Source organism: Polyergus mexicanus, unplaced genomic scaffold, assembly GCF_030449975.1.
Source record: "Polyergus mexicanus isolate NDT 795.1 unplaced genomic scaffold, iyPolMexi1.0 SCAF_25, whole genome shotgun sequence".
Taxonomy (NCBI): Eukaryota; Metazoa; Arthropoda; class Insecta; order Hymenoptera; family Formicidae; genus Polyergus; species Polyergus mexicanus.
In genome coordinates, this window is record NW_027223345.1 from 2,267,225 (window position 1) to 2,283,207 (window position 15,983).

Sequence of the window (15,983 nt, forward strand, 5' to 3'; positions counted from 1 at the left end):
CTTGAAATATCGCGAGCGACGTTTACATTTTCATTTTCGGCCAACTTCGGATTGAGTATTATAATCAGGTGACAATATAATATATATCAATCTCTAATGTACATGCGAGTCAGAAGTTGGCCATAACACAGGACAGAAAGTAAAAAGATAGACGCCGCCCGCGATATTTCAAGTGAATAAAATTCGTAAAATATGTAAAATACTTACATTATATCGGGCTTCCGTTTCCGGTTGTGTAAGAGTGCATATGGACGAAAAATAGTGGTGAGAAAAGAGACGAAGAAGTGAGAAAGGAGAGAAAGCGGCTTTGAAAGGAGAGTGTGAAAAGTTGTGAGAGTGGAGGAGTGAGAATGGAGATTGGGAAGATCTGGCAAGAGAGAACGTGAGAAGTAAAAAAGGAGTATAGAAAAGATTAAGTAAGAATATAGAGTAGAGTTATCGTGTAGGCTGCGTTCGAAAACATCACTCGTGTGCACACGAACATCGTTCAATCTTTGTTCAATTGTTCAACTTTTAATAACTTTTAAATAACAAAGATAAAATAACACTTGTGTGCAACACGGGTGATGTTTCCGAATACAGCCTTAAGTAGGAGCATAGAGTAGCTAATATCTAGTGGATAGAAATGAAGAAATTATAGAGCACAGAATAGAAAGTCAAGATAAAAAATGGTAGATGAAATGAGAAAATTATCGGGGGTAGGAAAAGGAGGAAGGAAGGGTAGAGAAAGAAGTGGGAGTGTAGGAAGTATAGAGGATTTATGGAAAAAGAAAACGGAGGAAAAAGAGAGGAAAAGGTACAAACATCGCTATAGAAGGAAGTGAAGATGGGACTAGAGAGGGCAGAAGAGGAAAAGTACATGTGGCAGAATATAAAGAAAGAGTGAAAAAGAGAATTGAAGATAGTTTTAAGAAAGGTAAATGAAGAATTGACGGAAGAAATGGGAGGAAAAGAGAGAGAGATAAAGAAAGAGCTAGAGAATATAAAAAGGCAATTGAGGGAGAAGGAGGAAAAGGAGAAAGAGGAAATGAGCGGGAGATTAAAGGAGATGGAAAGAAGGCTAGAGGAAATAAAGGTAAGGGAAGAGAAGAAAACTGGAGAAAGAGAAGGGAGAGGAGAAGTGAAGGAAAGAATGAGAGAAGAAAGTTAAGAGATGAAGGAAAGGGAGGAGAGAAGGAGAAACGTTGTGATAAGAGGAATCAAAGGGGAAAAAGAGGAGATATAAGGGATAATGAAAGAATTAGGAGTAGAGGCGGATTTAAAAGGAATAGGAGGAGGAAAAGAAGGGCGGACGTAGTTATTATGAAGATGCGTAATCTGGAGCAGAAGAGGGAATTAATTATTATTATAAGAAGAGGAAGATGAAGGAGAGAAGAATTAAGATAGATGATACGACATGGAAAGAAATGGAGGTTAGAGGAAATAACACGACAGAAGAGGAGGAAAGGAAAGAGAGACGGGATACGGGAAGATACAGATAGAGGGGAAATGATGGAAATGGTAGGAGCAAGAGGAGATACTGAGGGACGGTGATAGAAAAATTTGGAGGGAGTAGAGGGAAGGACGAGGAAGTTCGGGGAAGGAAACTGGATAAGAGTGGAAAAGAGGGGAAAAAAGGGGGAAAGGAAAAAAAAGAAAGAACGAGGAATGGAGGGAAAAAAAGGAAGAGAGAATGATGGAAAAGTAGAAGAGATAGATAAAGGGAAGAATAGAGTATGGAAAGTGGCATTTTGGAATGTGGCAAGTGTAGGTAATAATAAGGATAAAGAATTTTGGGAAGAAATAGAGAGATGAGATGTAGTGATAATGATGGGAACATGGATGAATGAAAGAAAGTGGGAAAGGATAAGGGAGAGATTACCGATGGAATATAAGTGGAGAGCTCAAGCGGCAAAAGGAGGAATAGAAAGGGAAGAGCTTGCGGCGGCATGTTAATGGAAATTAGAAAGGAAATGAAATTAGAGAAGGAAGGGAGATTAGAAGAAAAAGAAGAAGGCACAGAATGAAATGTATGATAAGAGTAGGGGAGGAGAGATGGAGAATAATGGGAATATATTTCTTAGAAGAGTTTTCTTCAGGCACAACAATTGAACTTAAAATAAAAGCAAAACACTGAAAAATCGACTAAAACCATTCAACTTGCATGAACGATACTACGCATTTTTTTAGAATGTCTATACTTTATCTCAGAACGAAAAAATCGTTTAGACTGATAAAAAAATTATACGCAAAAATGTAAAAAAATTCATTTTTTTTCAAATTGTGGCTATTTTTCAATTCCGTTTTAATCTTATTTCTTGAGTTTCCAATACCGTAAAAAAATTTTTTATACATCTATTCGATGGCAAATTTTATTTCCTATAAAAAAGTTCTCTTATACTTTTTTCATATTTTATGTCGTTTTCGAGATATTTCAAAAACAATAAAAAATGACTTTTTTTAATATCTTCGAAGTGCACCCCTTAATTTAATAACATTTTTGTTTTTTAACTTATTTTAGTGTCAAATGATCGTATGAATCAATAAAATTCCATTAAAGAATTAATTCCAAATGACAGTCGTTCTTTAGCCTTGTTCTTTAGGCAATAGCCTATCAATAAAATAGCGGAAAGAGGAATATGGAACAAAGAGGAAATAGAACGATTTAGGATGAAAATAGGAAGATTGGAAGGAATGGAAGAAAAGGTGCAAGAGGAAATAAAAAGGATAACGGAGAGAATAAGGAAGACAATAGAAGAATGTAAAGAAGGAAAGAGAAAGGAAAGAGGGTGCAAAAAAGGATGATGGAATGAGGAGTGTAGGAAAAAGAAGAAAGATGTGAGAAGGGAACTGAGGAGTTGGAGGAAACGGGGATAGCAATAGGTACAAGAAGAGAAAAAAGAAGTATAAAAAAATATGCGAGAGAGAGAAGAAGAAAGAAAAGGAGAAGATGATAAGGGAAGTAGGGGAGGCAAGGACGATGGAGAACTGATAAATAGAGCAAGAAAGAGAAGCAAGAAATTAAATGAGGAGATAAAAATAGAGAAGTGAAAAGAGTATTTTATGAGTTTGTTGGGAGGGATGGAGGATAGGATGGTAAGAGAAAGGGAAAGAGAAGTTAGGAGGGAGGAGCAGGATGAAAAGGAAATAGAATGGAAAGAAATGAAGAATGCAATTAGGAGATCAAGAGATGGAATAGCAATGGAAAAAGATGGGATACTGAGCGAGGCATGAAAGTACAGCGAAGAGGAAGTAGAAACATGAATATGAGAGGTAAATAAAAGAATATAGAGGGAAGAAGGTTGGCCGGAGCAGTGGAAGGAAAGAGGAATAATATCGATTTTAAAGAAGGGAAAAGGGGGAAGAACTATAGAAGGATAACACTGATACCGTCGCTTTATAAGATATATATGATATGATATGGTTTTGACGGATAGACTGAGAGAAGAAGTAGAAGAAAAAGGAGTAATTCTGGGAAATTAGGTCGGTTTTAGAAAGGGGATAGGAACGATAGACCAAATATATGCGTTGAATTATCTAAATAGAGAACTGAGGTGGGGAAAAAGGATGGTTATTTATTTAGCATTATTTATCGATTTAATAACGGCATTCAAATCGGTGGATAGAAGGATTCTGATAGGTGCAGTGAGGAAAAGGGGAATTGAGGGATTGGAAAGAGTAGAAGAGTTTCTAAGGGAAACGAAATGCAGGGTAAGAATAGGGAAGCAATGGAGAGAGAAATTTTGGATGGCGAAAAGGGTAAGACAGGGGTACCCCACTTAGCACCATGCTTTTTAACTTATTAATAGCGGATATGGAGAATATATGAAGAAAGGAAAATGGGGGAAGAAGATCAAGGAATGAAGACTGTAATAAGTAGAGTGGAAAGATATTCGGACAAGAACGGACTAAAACTAAATGTATAAAAAACAAAAATAATAAGGTTCGGAAAAGAGTAGGGGCGAAAATGAAAATAAACTGAGGTGGAAGAGAAAGAGAATAGAAAGGAGAGTAAAGGAGTTCAAATACTTAGGATACATATTAAAAGAAAACGGGGGACAGGAGGCACACGTGAGAGAAAGAAGAAAGAAGGCGACGATAATAATGAGCCCAGTTTGGGGAATAGGAAAGAGGATATGGGGAAAGGACTGGGAACGAAGAATATGGCTATATGATACTTGGTTGATAATTTGAAAAATAGGAAAGGATAAGGGAATCGAGATATAATAGGTGATATAAGGAAATTAAAAAGGAAGGAGTACCGAAATACTTGAAGAAGGAGTGAGCGGAAGAAAGCAAAATGAAACGAGAGAAGGATTATACTAGGAGAATGAGGACAAAAGTAGATGCAGGAATATGTGAAGCAGAGGGAGAAACGTGGAAACATGTATGGGAAAGATGTACGAGTGAGAAGGAGAAGAAAGGGGAGATTTGGCAGGAAGTGGTGAAGAAGATATTGGGAGGAACGAAGTATGGAGAGGCATGGATGAGAGAAATAAAGAAGGGGAGGGGGAGCGCGGAAGAAAAAGGATTGTCTGAAAGGAAGGATCAAAGGAAAAGAATGAAAGGAGAGTGAGTCCGAAGAAAAGTGAGAGATGAGAAGGTGAATGAGAGAATGAAAGAGAGAGAAAGAGAGGAGAGAGGAGGGGATGATTAAAGGAAACGAAAGCCGCGATTAGGGTACTTACTTAGTTAGGAAGCGAGCGGGCGTGTGTGTGTGTGTGTGTGTGTGTGTGTGTGTGTGTGTGTGTGTGTGTGTGTGTGTGTGTGTGTGTGTGTGTGTGTGTGTGTGTGTAGGTAGGATAGATAGAAAATACATGCGGTAGATGTAAGTTAGTAGTAAGATAGCTTTGTAAGGTAACTATAAGGTAATTATAAGTTAGTTATAAGAGAAACAATGTATGAGAATGGAAGTCATTATAACCCCATTGGGAATCAATAAAGCAATCAATCAATCAATACTTACATTATATCATACAGTCAGTGTTGTATTCATTTCAAACAGCGCTACAACGTCTATCATATCAATATATTCACATTATAATATAAAAATTATGCATATCACTCCGTTCGTTAAGACGGATAAACAGATAAACAGACGGATTAACAGATAACTTTTGAAAGCAACCACTATGTTCACAATAGAGTTCAGTTCGAACAATTTAATTTGATATATATTTGTTACGGTCTATCTAGTTTAAAAGATAAAACGGAATGGCCACTTTTGGTGGGACATCCTGTATATGTGAATATATAAGTATATATACATGTATATATATGTGTCCTAAAACTACCGTACTTCTTCTTAATAGTAGATTCCTTAGAACCTTTCAAGACGAAAATTTTAATACAATAATGTCTTTCGAAGTTATAATAGTTTTTAAACAGGAAGCAATTGTATTTAACGAATGGCAAGGCTGAGATTTTGCGCGCTCAGGCACGACATAATAATAGACACCTCCATGGTAACATTAATCGACCACTTGGACAGCTGAAGTTGAAACATATCGGAAATTTTTATTTGAATCATTTTTTAGATGCCTTCTTGCATCCATTATTCGTAAAAAGAATGTACTAATGCAATGCGTAGAGAAGCGGGAAAACATATAATGACAATGCTATTGTAAACTTATACGATAGTCATAATATCATAAAAAAGGCGCTCCATTCATAGAAGCACTTTTTTTCATTGTCATTTCGACGTGCCTGAGCACGCAAAATTTTAGCTCTGTCATTCGTAAAATATAATCGCTTCCCGTTTAAAAACTATTATAGCCTCAACATTTTTGTATTAGGATTTTTGTCTTGAAATGTTCTAAGGAATTTGCCATTAAGAGGAAGTACAGTAGTTTTATGACACCTTATATACATGGAATATCCTGTATACAGGGTGTCCCATTTTAAAGGACCCACTCAAATATCTCAGAAACACTGCGTTAAATCGAAAAATGTTTCAAACAAAAGTTGTGTGGCTTCAAGGGGGCCATAAGATGGTGACAATGATTTGACCTTGGAAAATCATTTGAAGGTCATGTAAAGGTCAACTTTAAAATCTTAAATAGAAATCCCCATTTTTTATTTAGTATTCTTGTAGCTGAAAGCTTTCCAAAACACTATAATAAAGTATTTTTTTACAAGTACTTTTTGATTTATTTTATATTTTAATCTGACATATTTTGATATAAAAAATAAAATTCGTAAATTTCATAAAATATTCAGTTTTCAATAATTTTACCGTAATACTTCTATGTACAGAATAATAAGACAAATTAATTAGTGCCAAAAAAAACAAATAATTGTTTAAAAAAATACATTGTAAATAATTTTCTTAAAAACAATTTTTTTTATACTAATTGATTTGTCTCATTATTCTGTACATAGAAGTATTACGGTAAGATTATCAAAAACTAAATATTTTACGAAATATTTAATTTTTTATATCAGAATATGTCAGATTAAAATATAAAATAACTCAAAAAGTACTTAATGAAGAAATACTTTATTATATCGTTTTGGAAAGCTCTCGATGTCAACTATAAGAATATTAAATAAAAAATGGAGGTTTCTATTTAAAATTTTAAAGTTGACCTTCACATGACCTTCAAATGATTTTCCAAGGTCAAATCATTGTCACCATCTTATGGCCCCCTTGAAGCCACACAACTTTTGTTTGAAACATTTTTCTCTTCCGGGCTTGGTTTTTGAGATATTCGACTAGATGGATTAAAATGGGCCACCCAGTATATCTTGTTTACAAAAATATAATTTATACGCAATATTTTAGTTAAACAAAAATATCAGAGTAAAAGCAAGAAAAAGGAAAAATGAGGAATATAGGAGGTATTTTTCTGTATCACATAACATATATGTTGTTAAATAAAGTATTACGTATAAATTCAATTTTTGTAAACAAGATATATAATTAAAACAATGACGATCATTAAAAATCACAATGTAAATTCCATGGGCATTATATTTTAGTATAAATTTTTTTTTATTTATCTATTTATATAGAAATTTAGTATGTGTGTGTCGTAGAATGATTGAGAAACTACAATATATCTAGAAAACTGATCACAGATATAAAATTTGTATTTTAGATTTTTCAGATTGCATCCATCGGAGATAACGTCAATGAAATTATATTTTTTTTCTATTTGTATTTAGCAGTATTTTAAATATATTTAATGTATGAGAGAAGTCACTACATCTGGCTACAAGCAATAGGACTGACCAGATCATCTGTCTGCACTTGCAATGGCGCCTAAGTTGCACCGTGGGTGACGCGCTCGGTCCTAAAACGGACTGTATCTTGAAAATTAAAGATCTGTCCATCTTGATCCTGGATTCGTTTTAAAGGGCAAGATTTCTACTTTTTTTAAGATTTAAAAAAAATTGGAAATGTCCAAATTAGAGAAAAAATTATTTTTATTTTTTCTTCGGAAATCTTAAATAAATTTTAACTTTTTTAAAAATTGATTTTATAAGATTAAAAGGCGTAAAAAGACCTTTCGAAATCACTACTTGTTTCTTAACATCAGAATAGTCTACTGGAACTTATCGGCGTTTGAAGTTGAACACGACAGCTCAAATGATAAAAATTCAAGTCTTTGTTAAGAGAAAACTCATTTGGTCGTGGGCCAAAAAATTTGGGCAACAATTTTGCTTTTGACAATACCACAATTTGTGCAAATTTCAGCATGATCGAAAAACTTTGAAAATTTAGGTGGATCGCTTTATAAATAATGCCCCAAATATACAGGGTGGCCTCGAACGTTCCAGCCAGACTTTGAGATCTTATAGGAAATTTAATTCTAAACAAAAATTTCGTATAAATATAGGTCGAAAAATGTTTTCTTAAGAAGTTCAAATCGCTCAAAAACCTCTGAAATAGTGATTATTTTACACATTTTTCCAAATATCATGAAAAATGTGCGTTTTTTAACAAAAAGTACCCAAACAAATATGTAGAAAATTAAATTATCTTTCAAATGAGATTAAAATGATTTTTGTACGTTCCATAGATTTTGATATAACCAGCTTCAAACGTACAAAAAGTGCATTTGTTACTTATTGTTTGACTGACTAAAGTTGAATCAGAAGGAAATCCGTAAAGCGATTAGATCGGTCTTTACTCGATGCCGGAAGTGTATTGGAGCTAGGAGGGGACATTTTGGGAACAGTTAGTTTTTTCACATCTTTATTCATTTTCTACTATTACGTGCTATTTTAGTTCCAAAAAATTAATTTTATTTTCATACAAGAAAAAGATTTTTATTTTTTATTTTTATCGTTTTTTCAAGAAATTTATTAAGTTTTATTTTCTTTTTATTTCATTTTCTTTTCATCTTTTGCTCTTCCTTTGCATCGTTTTTGAGCGATAACTTCTTAAGGAAGTATTTTTCGATCCATGTTTGTAGGAAATTTTTTGTTCAAAATTAAATTTCCTATAAGATCTCAATGTTTGGCTGAAATGTTCGGGGCCGCCCTGTATATATACAGGGTATACCCTAAACAGTGGGAAGTATTGCAATGAGAAATTCAGGACACAAAAATAAGAGAAAAAATTCATATAAACATATGTCTGATATGATCGTGTTTTCAAGTTATAGCTTGTTTTATTTTTCAACAGAATTAAGATATATAATTACGGTTACAGGAAGTGCTTAAAATGACTTTTTCTAACTTGAATACAGGCTTCAACACGTCTCATCATAGATTGTCTGACTTTTTCAAAAATTCCGGGTATTGCTTGAATTTCCCGGCAACCATCTTCAACATATTGACGAAGTATCTCGACGTTGTCAATGGGTATTTTGTAAACAATGGATTTTAGATGCCTCCACAAGTAATAATCGAATAGATTCAGGTCTGGAGAGCGAGCTGGCCAGGCAATAGGACCAGCACGGTCTATCCATCGATATCCAAGTATGCAATCTTAACTCTATTGGAAAATAAAACAAGCTATAATTTGAAAACAAGGTCGTATCGGACATATGTTTATCTGAATTTTTTCTTTTATTTTTGTGTCTTGAACCCCCATTGCAATACTTCCCACTTTTCAGGATACACCCTATATGTATATATATATATATGTCTTATTTATTTTCTATGATTTTTAAATTCGAATATTGTATTTAATAGAAAAATGGCTTTACCCTTGTTATTTCAAATTATTCTTTGTATTAATCTTGTGCAAAAATAAATACGTACCTTCTGCGCGAGCGAAAACATATAGCCATCCTAGAAGAAGGATCACAGCCGCCATATTTGCTCTTCCCCGCATTATCCTTGGAGTAATCTCAAATTTCGTTTATACTGTTGTTCCTGTATTGAAAAAATTGCAATCATCATTATCAACTTCTAGTCAGCCTGTCACTCACTCATGCATTCGTTTGCATTTTCTCTCTCACGCATTCGTTTCCCTAGCAAATGCCTATTCTCTTGAACCTCGGCCCAATCACGAAACCTGACAATCCGTCGATCAGTATTGGCTAATTATGCGTGGATTATTGAATCATTTCATTTTTCTTTTTCGAGGGTTTCTTTGTGGATTCAAAAACATTCGATCTCATGCAACAAGTATAACAATACGCACGAGCTTTGTCGGCAACTACAGATTTGTTAGTTCCATGACATATTTGTGATCTTCTCATTCCGGACATTATCACAATTAAAGACAAGTAACGGTGCGGTTTATTGTGATTGTGAATACGAACATCATCATCTCATTTTGTGAAAGTGAATGCGGACATTATCAATATATCAAAAATAAGTAATCTGTGATCTACTGTAATTCCTTTTTTTTCTTTACAGACACATAACTGATTCTGTAGTATAGTTTCTTATTTTTTGTTCTTAATACTTTTTCTTGCATTACTCAATTTGTTTTTATTGTAAAGATTAGCTATATGGTTAATAGTAATAAAATACAATATTCACGCTTTTTTTATCACACGCTTCCAAAGGAAGATGCGTCTAAAATTTCTTGTATGGTCTGGTTGCATATTCTGAAATTCTATCCATATTGACAACCAGAGTTCCCTAGGACTCTTTACAAAATTTCCTGCAATTCAAATAACGATTAACATTGTGGAGAAGTAGTATACAAAAGGGTATGTTCTAGCGCAGATTTTTTCCTCTATCAAAATCAACTAAAAAACACCAAAATCATTCATAAAAGCAACAAAAAAAAAGAAGAACTTCTAAAATATTGAAAGAAACTAAGGGCATCCTTCGGACTAAATGTCCTACGGACTAAACCTTTCAGGTGCCTTTCAGGTGCTTGACCTGAATTAAGAGTGTTAAATTCTGAATCAAGACTAATTATAAATTAAGACCAATTATAATACAAGTCCAAGGACGCTAAGTCCAAGGGACGCTAAGTCCGAAGGATGCTTACGAAGTGATTAGATCCTTCTTATTTATCCATTGGTTATGTGTATTATCAAAGCCTAACCATTTAACATAAACTTTATTTCCTTTTCTTTTTAATATTTTTTCAACTAAAAAAATATTAAAAAGATGTATTGCAACTAAATAGATGTTAGTTGGAATTTTAGTTTTTTGTAGTTCTTGTTCATAAAAAGTTCCTTTAATCTCTTCACCTTTCATATCTTTAATATGATAATATGGAGGTATGTTTTTAAAAACTTTATCTATATTACAAATATTTCAGTTGACCAATTAGGTGTATATCCTTTTTCAAACATATGTTTTAATTTATTAATCCTTACATAATCACCAACTTTGAATCGCGTCCCTTGAACTAAGCGTCCTTCGGACTTAGCGTCCCTTGGGCTTAGTCTTTCAGGTGCCTTTCGGGCGCCTTTTGGGCACATCTTCAGGTGTCTTTTGGACACATCCTTCGGACTTAGTTTTTGAGACGCTTCACATGGTGTCATTCCTATAGTTCTATGCTTTCTATTGTTATAAATATTAAGCAAATTTGGTAATATATCAACCCACTTGTAATTACCCTGTATACTGAATTTTTTCCACATTAATTCTTTGAGTGATCTATTAAATCTTTCAACAATTGCAGCTTTTTTATCACTATATGTCGAATAATGATTAATTTTATTTTGTTCCATGAGTTTTTTAAAATCTTTATTATAAAATTCTTTCCCATTATCAGTTTGCAGATTTTTGGGTGGTTTATGCTGTGAGTTCGGGTCAACCCCTTGAGACAAACTTTCGATTCTTGAATGTGAAGCACCTGAAAGGTTTTTCGATAGGTTTTTAAAACAAATACTCATTGCCTTTGATACGCTTTCTCCAGTTTTATTTTTAACAGGAATTGCCCAAGCAAATTTGGAAAAAGTATCAATAATTGTTAATAAATATTTATATCCCTTATTAATTTTGGATATTCCCTTTAAGTTACCCGAATCCATTTCAACAAGATCAGCCTGCCAAAGATCATCAATTCCTAATGTAATAGTAGATCTTCTTGGATAATTTCTCCTTGCTGGTTTGTGTAATTCATCAATAATATCGTTTTTACTAACGGTCATTTATTTCATTGAAGAATAACCATTTATCTTCATTTGTTTTAAGTACTTTTCACGTGGAAAGTATTTCAAATTTTTAATAAAATCTTTTTCACGTAAATGAATTTCTTCTTCAGATATTTGTTGAGCCTCAAATAAATATAATAACTCACAATAAAAATTAAATGATAATTTATATTCATCAAGCCTATCCATTAATTTTAATGATGTTTTGAATTCATTATCTAATATTTCAATTATAACAGATATGGCACTTATTGCAAATAATGGTGTAACAGCAATACCTGATAAACTTGATGCCGCAAATATTGCTTTACTAAGTGATATAGCGATTTTACATTTAAAAAAATACTTATAACTTTTTCGATAAACATACATTCGTTTTTTAAAATACTCTTCCATTTATTATTATTAATAAATGTCTAAACATCACCTAAAAATGAAACATTTTAATTTTATAGATAAATATACAAGAGGTGGTGGATTCTTTCCAGATGTAGTACGCGGTATAATTCTAGGCGAATCGGGTAGTGGAAAAACATTTTTATCTACTAACTTTGTCGCAAACAAATGGCTACCATATAGACAATTATATGTTTATAGTCCATCTATAGACCAACCTACTTATGTAGGATTAGAGAAAGAGTTGGAAAAAGATAAATATGATATTGATTATTTATTTGAGGGTAATTGGGAAAAAATTTTACCAGTAGAAGAATGTGCATCAAATAGTTTAGTAATTTTTGATGATGGAATGTTAAAAGATCAAAGTAAAATAATAAGATATTATTGTGAAGGAAGGCATAAAAATATTAGTATTCTCGGATTATATCATAAATACACTAAAATAAACCCTATAATTAGAAAAAATTCAAATCTGTGGTTTATTTTTAATGAGTTTGGAGATAATCTCAAAAAAAAATACATGAAGAATTGGCTTCTGAATTAACATATGAAGCGTTTTGTAAGTTCTGTAAAAAAGCTTGGTCAGAACCACATGGATTTTTGGGAATTGTTAAAACAAAAAATGATAAATATTTCTTTCAAAAAAATAATGAATTAATATTATTATTATAAATGGGAAGAAATTTACGTAATGTGTCAGACAAAAGACAACTGTTAAATACTGATTCAGAATTGTCGAATGCGTCCTTCGGACTAAGTCTTTCAGACGCGTCCTACGGACTAAACCTTTCAGGTGCTTCACTATCGTCGTCAAATACAAAACCGTTAAATATAAAACCGTTAAATACAGAATGTACACATAAGATGTTAAATACAGACTGTACTCATAAGATGTTTAAGCCACTTAACAACCTCTTGAATGCAAATCTCCAGTTTTTAACATGAAAACGGGGTTTAATTTTGGAAATAAATCATTTAAAAGTACATATGAAATGATGGGTACAACTCCACAAGAACTGGCTGAAATAGAAAAGAAGCAAAATGAATTAAGAAAAACATTTCAAAATGCAAGAAATTTAAATACTAAAAAAAGTATAGATTTAGAGGAAAAAAATAAACCAATAACTTCTAGACTGGATGAAACGAATAAAGAAATTAACATATTGATTGATAAACTGGACTCGAGTTTAAAATCTGCACCTGAAAGGCACCTGAAAGGTGTCCAAGAGACGCTAAGTCCGAAGGACGCCACAGATGTACAACCTTATCATGATACTAAACTTGAAGAAATAATAAAACTCCTTAAAGGTTATACAGAGACTGACGATAGTGATGAAGTATTTGAAGAGACCTTCGAGCGTCCTTCGGACTTAGTCTTTCAGACGCACCCTTTGGACGAGGTACAATCTGTTAGCTCGAGCCATTCACATAAAAAATCAGCTTTTCCAATGTCACCAAGAATTAAAGAAGAAGGGGGCCCCTTATGGAATAAATATAAAAACCATCTTTATGATGAAACGTTTGGATTCTGGCGTGACAGAGACAATGATGATAGGTTAATGATAGGGAATAAAACTGTAAGAGTAACACAAAATGATAATCTTGTTTTTTATGATGATAATAATATAAAAATAGTAACTCAACTTACTAATCCTTTAATAAAATTATTAACAGAAAAAAAAGTACCATATAATTTCAAAGATATTTATGGTAAAGATGCTATAAAAAAATATAAGAATATAGTTTATAAAACTAATGCAATTTATAAAGATAATGATCCTAGTAAAGGACCAGCTTCAAATAAATATACAAAATGGGAATATATTTTGAGATATTTATGGGAAGAAATGAGTGAGTTAAAAATTAGCAAAGGAAGTAAAAAAGGGGGTGGTTTTATTAATAAACTTTCAAATAAACTAACCGGAAAGGTTCCAGAAATGCATTTACTGGGATATAATGCTTGTGGGCCTTTTACGAATGTTGAGGAGAGATTAAAAAAGGGGTGGAAAGGAATAAATCCTTTAGATGAACATTGCAAACAACATGATCTTTTTTATTATACAAACCCAAATGTAGATTATAGTGAAATAAAGAAAGCAGATAAAACCTTACAAGAAGCAGCGTGGATGAGAGTATTGTCACCAGATGCTAGTAAGTCGGAAAGATTTTGGGCGTGGGTTGTTACAAATGCCATGAAATTAAAAACAAAATTAGGAATGGGATACATGAGTGAAAAAGATTTGTTATCATTATTAAAGAGGGCATTGGAAATATATAAAAAGAATCCACAATTAGCTAAGAACATTTTAAAATATTATGAAGATCAAAATCATCCATATAAAACAACTGGATTGATGTCAAGCAAACCTTCGGTTCTTGAATGTGAAAAGGACGCATTTGGCAAAACTATTAAGAACTTAGGGGGTTTTCCTTGGTTAGCAGCTCTCCCAATGATTTTCGCTGGTTTATATTATCTTATGAGTTCGGATATATATATATATTATGGATATATATAGAACAGTTAAAGAGAACAAATTTCTGGATGAAACATTAAAAGAACAGATTAGAAATAATAAGGCATCCGAAGGACGCGAAGAAGGATTAACCCATGTAGATAAAACTCAGGCAGATAAAATGATGCCATTAATTCAGGTCAAGCCCTTTGTACATTATAATTTCGATATCCCACGTGAAGAAACTTTCAACACACCAAAATATCAACCATCACTCTTTAAATATCGTTATTAAATGGAATTAAACCTATCATCTTATCAAAAACAAAAATTGAAGAAAGCTTGGTTTTATGATACAGGTGAAAAAATTAAATTGAATTCAAAACATGTTAAAAAAACAAATACTGATTATTATGGACTATTTCCATCATTATCTATTAGAAATGCAAATAAAGTATTTAGACAAATGGAAAATAATAAAGGTGCAGAACTCAACCTATCTAAAAAAGAAGTTAAAAATTTAATATTAAAAGCTTTATCAGATGATGATATAAAACAATATGTAAAAAAACTTAAAATACCTAATTTTAGAAACGTCTAAATTTAAATGAATTACCTAGGAAAATTAGAAAAAATGAGTGTGGTATTGTTAATCTTTTTTTTCATTGGGTTTGCTATTTCAAAAATAAAAATCATATATATTATTTTGATTCTGTAGGGAGAGATGCACCTATAGAATTGAAAAATTATTTCAGAGGAAATAGACTCATTATAAATACAAAGAAAGTACAAAAGAAAAGTGATCCAGCTGTTTGTGGTTATTTATGTATAATAGTTCTTTATTTGTTGGGAGTTAAAAAAATAAAATGGAAAGATATAATAAAAACAATTGGAATAGGTGATATTAAGGATGTTTTATACTATAAGCGCCCCTTGGACTAATCATCCCTTGGACTAAGCCTTTTTAAAAGTAAATGACATTGATATATTACCTAAAGTGTAAGACAAAAACAAAATCAATGCGTGAGCATAAAGAAAATAAAAATGTAAATGAAGATTACATACATAAAATATAACATATATTTTAATAGCAAATTGTTACAAATGTGATTCAAAGAAATCATAGTATATAAAAGCTCTCAAAAAATAAATCTTATAAATGGCATCAAAACATAGTTCACTTCAAGACCTTTTGTTTGAAAAATATCAAGATAAAATTGTGAAATTACAATACAAGTATATTTATCCTGAAATTAAAAGGCATGGCAAGAAATATGATTTTCATATAAAATTTAATGATAAACATGGTTTTATGTCAAACAAAACAAGAAATTTACCAAAAATACGAGTTACAAAGGAAGATGGAAGTGCTTATCCTGAAGGTACAACTAGCTTTTTAGTTAACAATTATTTTGCGTACATGTGGAGTTTGATTAAAGTTTCAATGTTCAATACTGAGTTGGATAATAATTATAACGTTGGTCATGTTAGTACATTGAAAAAGCGCGCTAATATTTCAAACGAAGATGAAGGAAGTGGTCAAGCAAGTGGTTTTATCGCTGAGAAAAAATATGGTTTGATTAAGGGTGATGGTTTGTTTTATCCTACAATTGATATGGGAGATTTAATTCCT

At 32.2% G+C, this 15,983-nt stretch overlaps 2 protein-coding genes across 2 annotated transcripts in view; both read right to left on the reverse strand.

The window, feature by feature from the left end:
- Positions 1–15,983, reverse strand: part of LOC138943228 (uncharacterized protein CG3556) — a 104,981-nt gene that overhangs the window by 48,956 nt on the left and 40,042 nt on the right. Inside the window, 1 exon segment of the mRNA XM_070313837.1 lies at positions 9,193–9,306. Coding sequence (XP_070169938.1) covers positions 9,193–9,265 — 73 coding nt within the window. The 5' untranslated portion in view covers positions 9,266–9,306.
- LOC138943067 (uncharacterized) lies at positions 10,246–11,495 on the reverse strand. Its single transcript, XM_070313585.1, has 3 exons — positions 11,366–11,495; positions 10,716–11,197; positions 10,246–10,269 (listed from the first exon to the last, which is right to left on the reverse strand). The coding sequence occupies exons 1-3, from the start codon at positions 11,493–11,495 to the stop codon at positions 10,246–10,248; spliced, it is 636 nt and encodes a 211-aa protein (XP_070169686.1).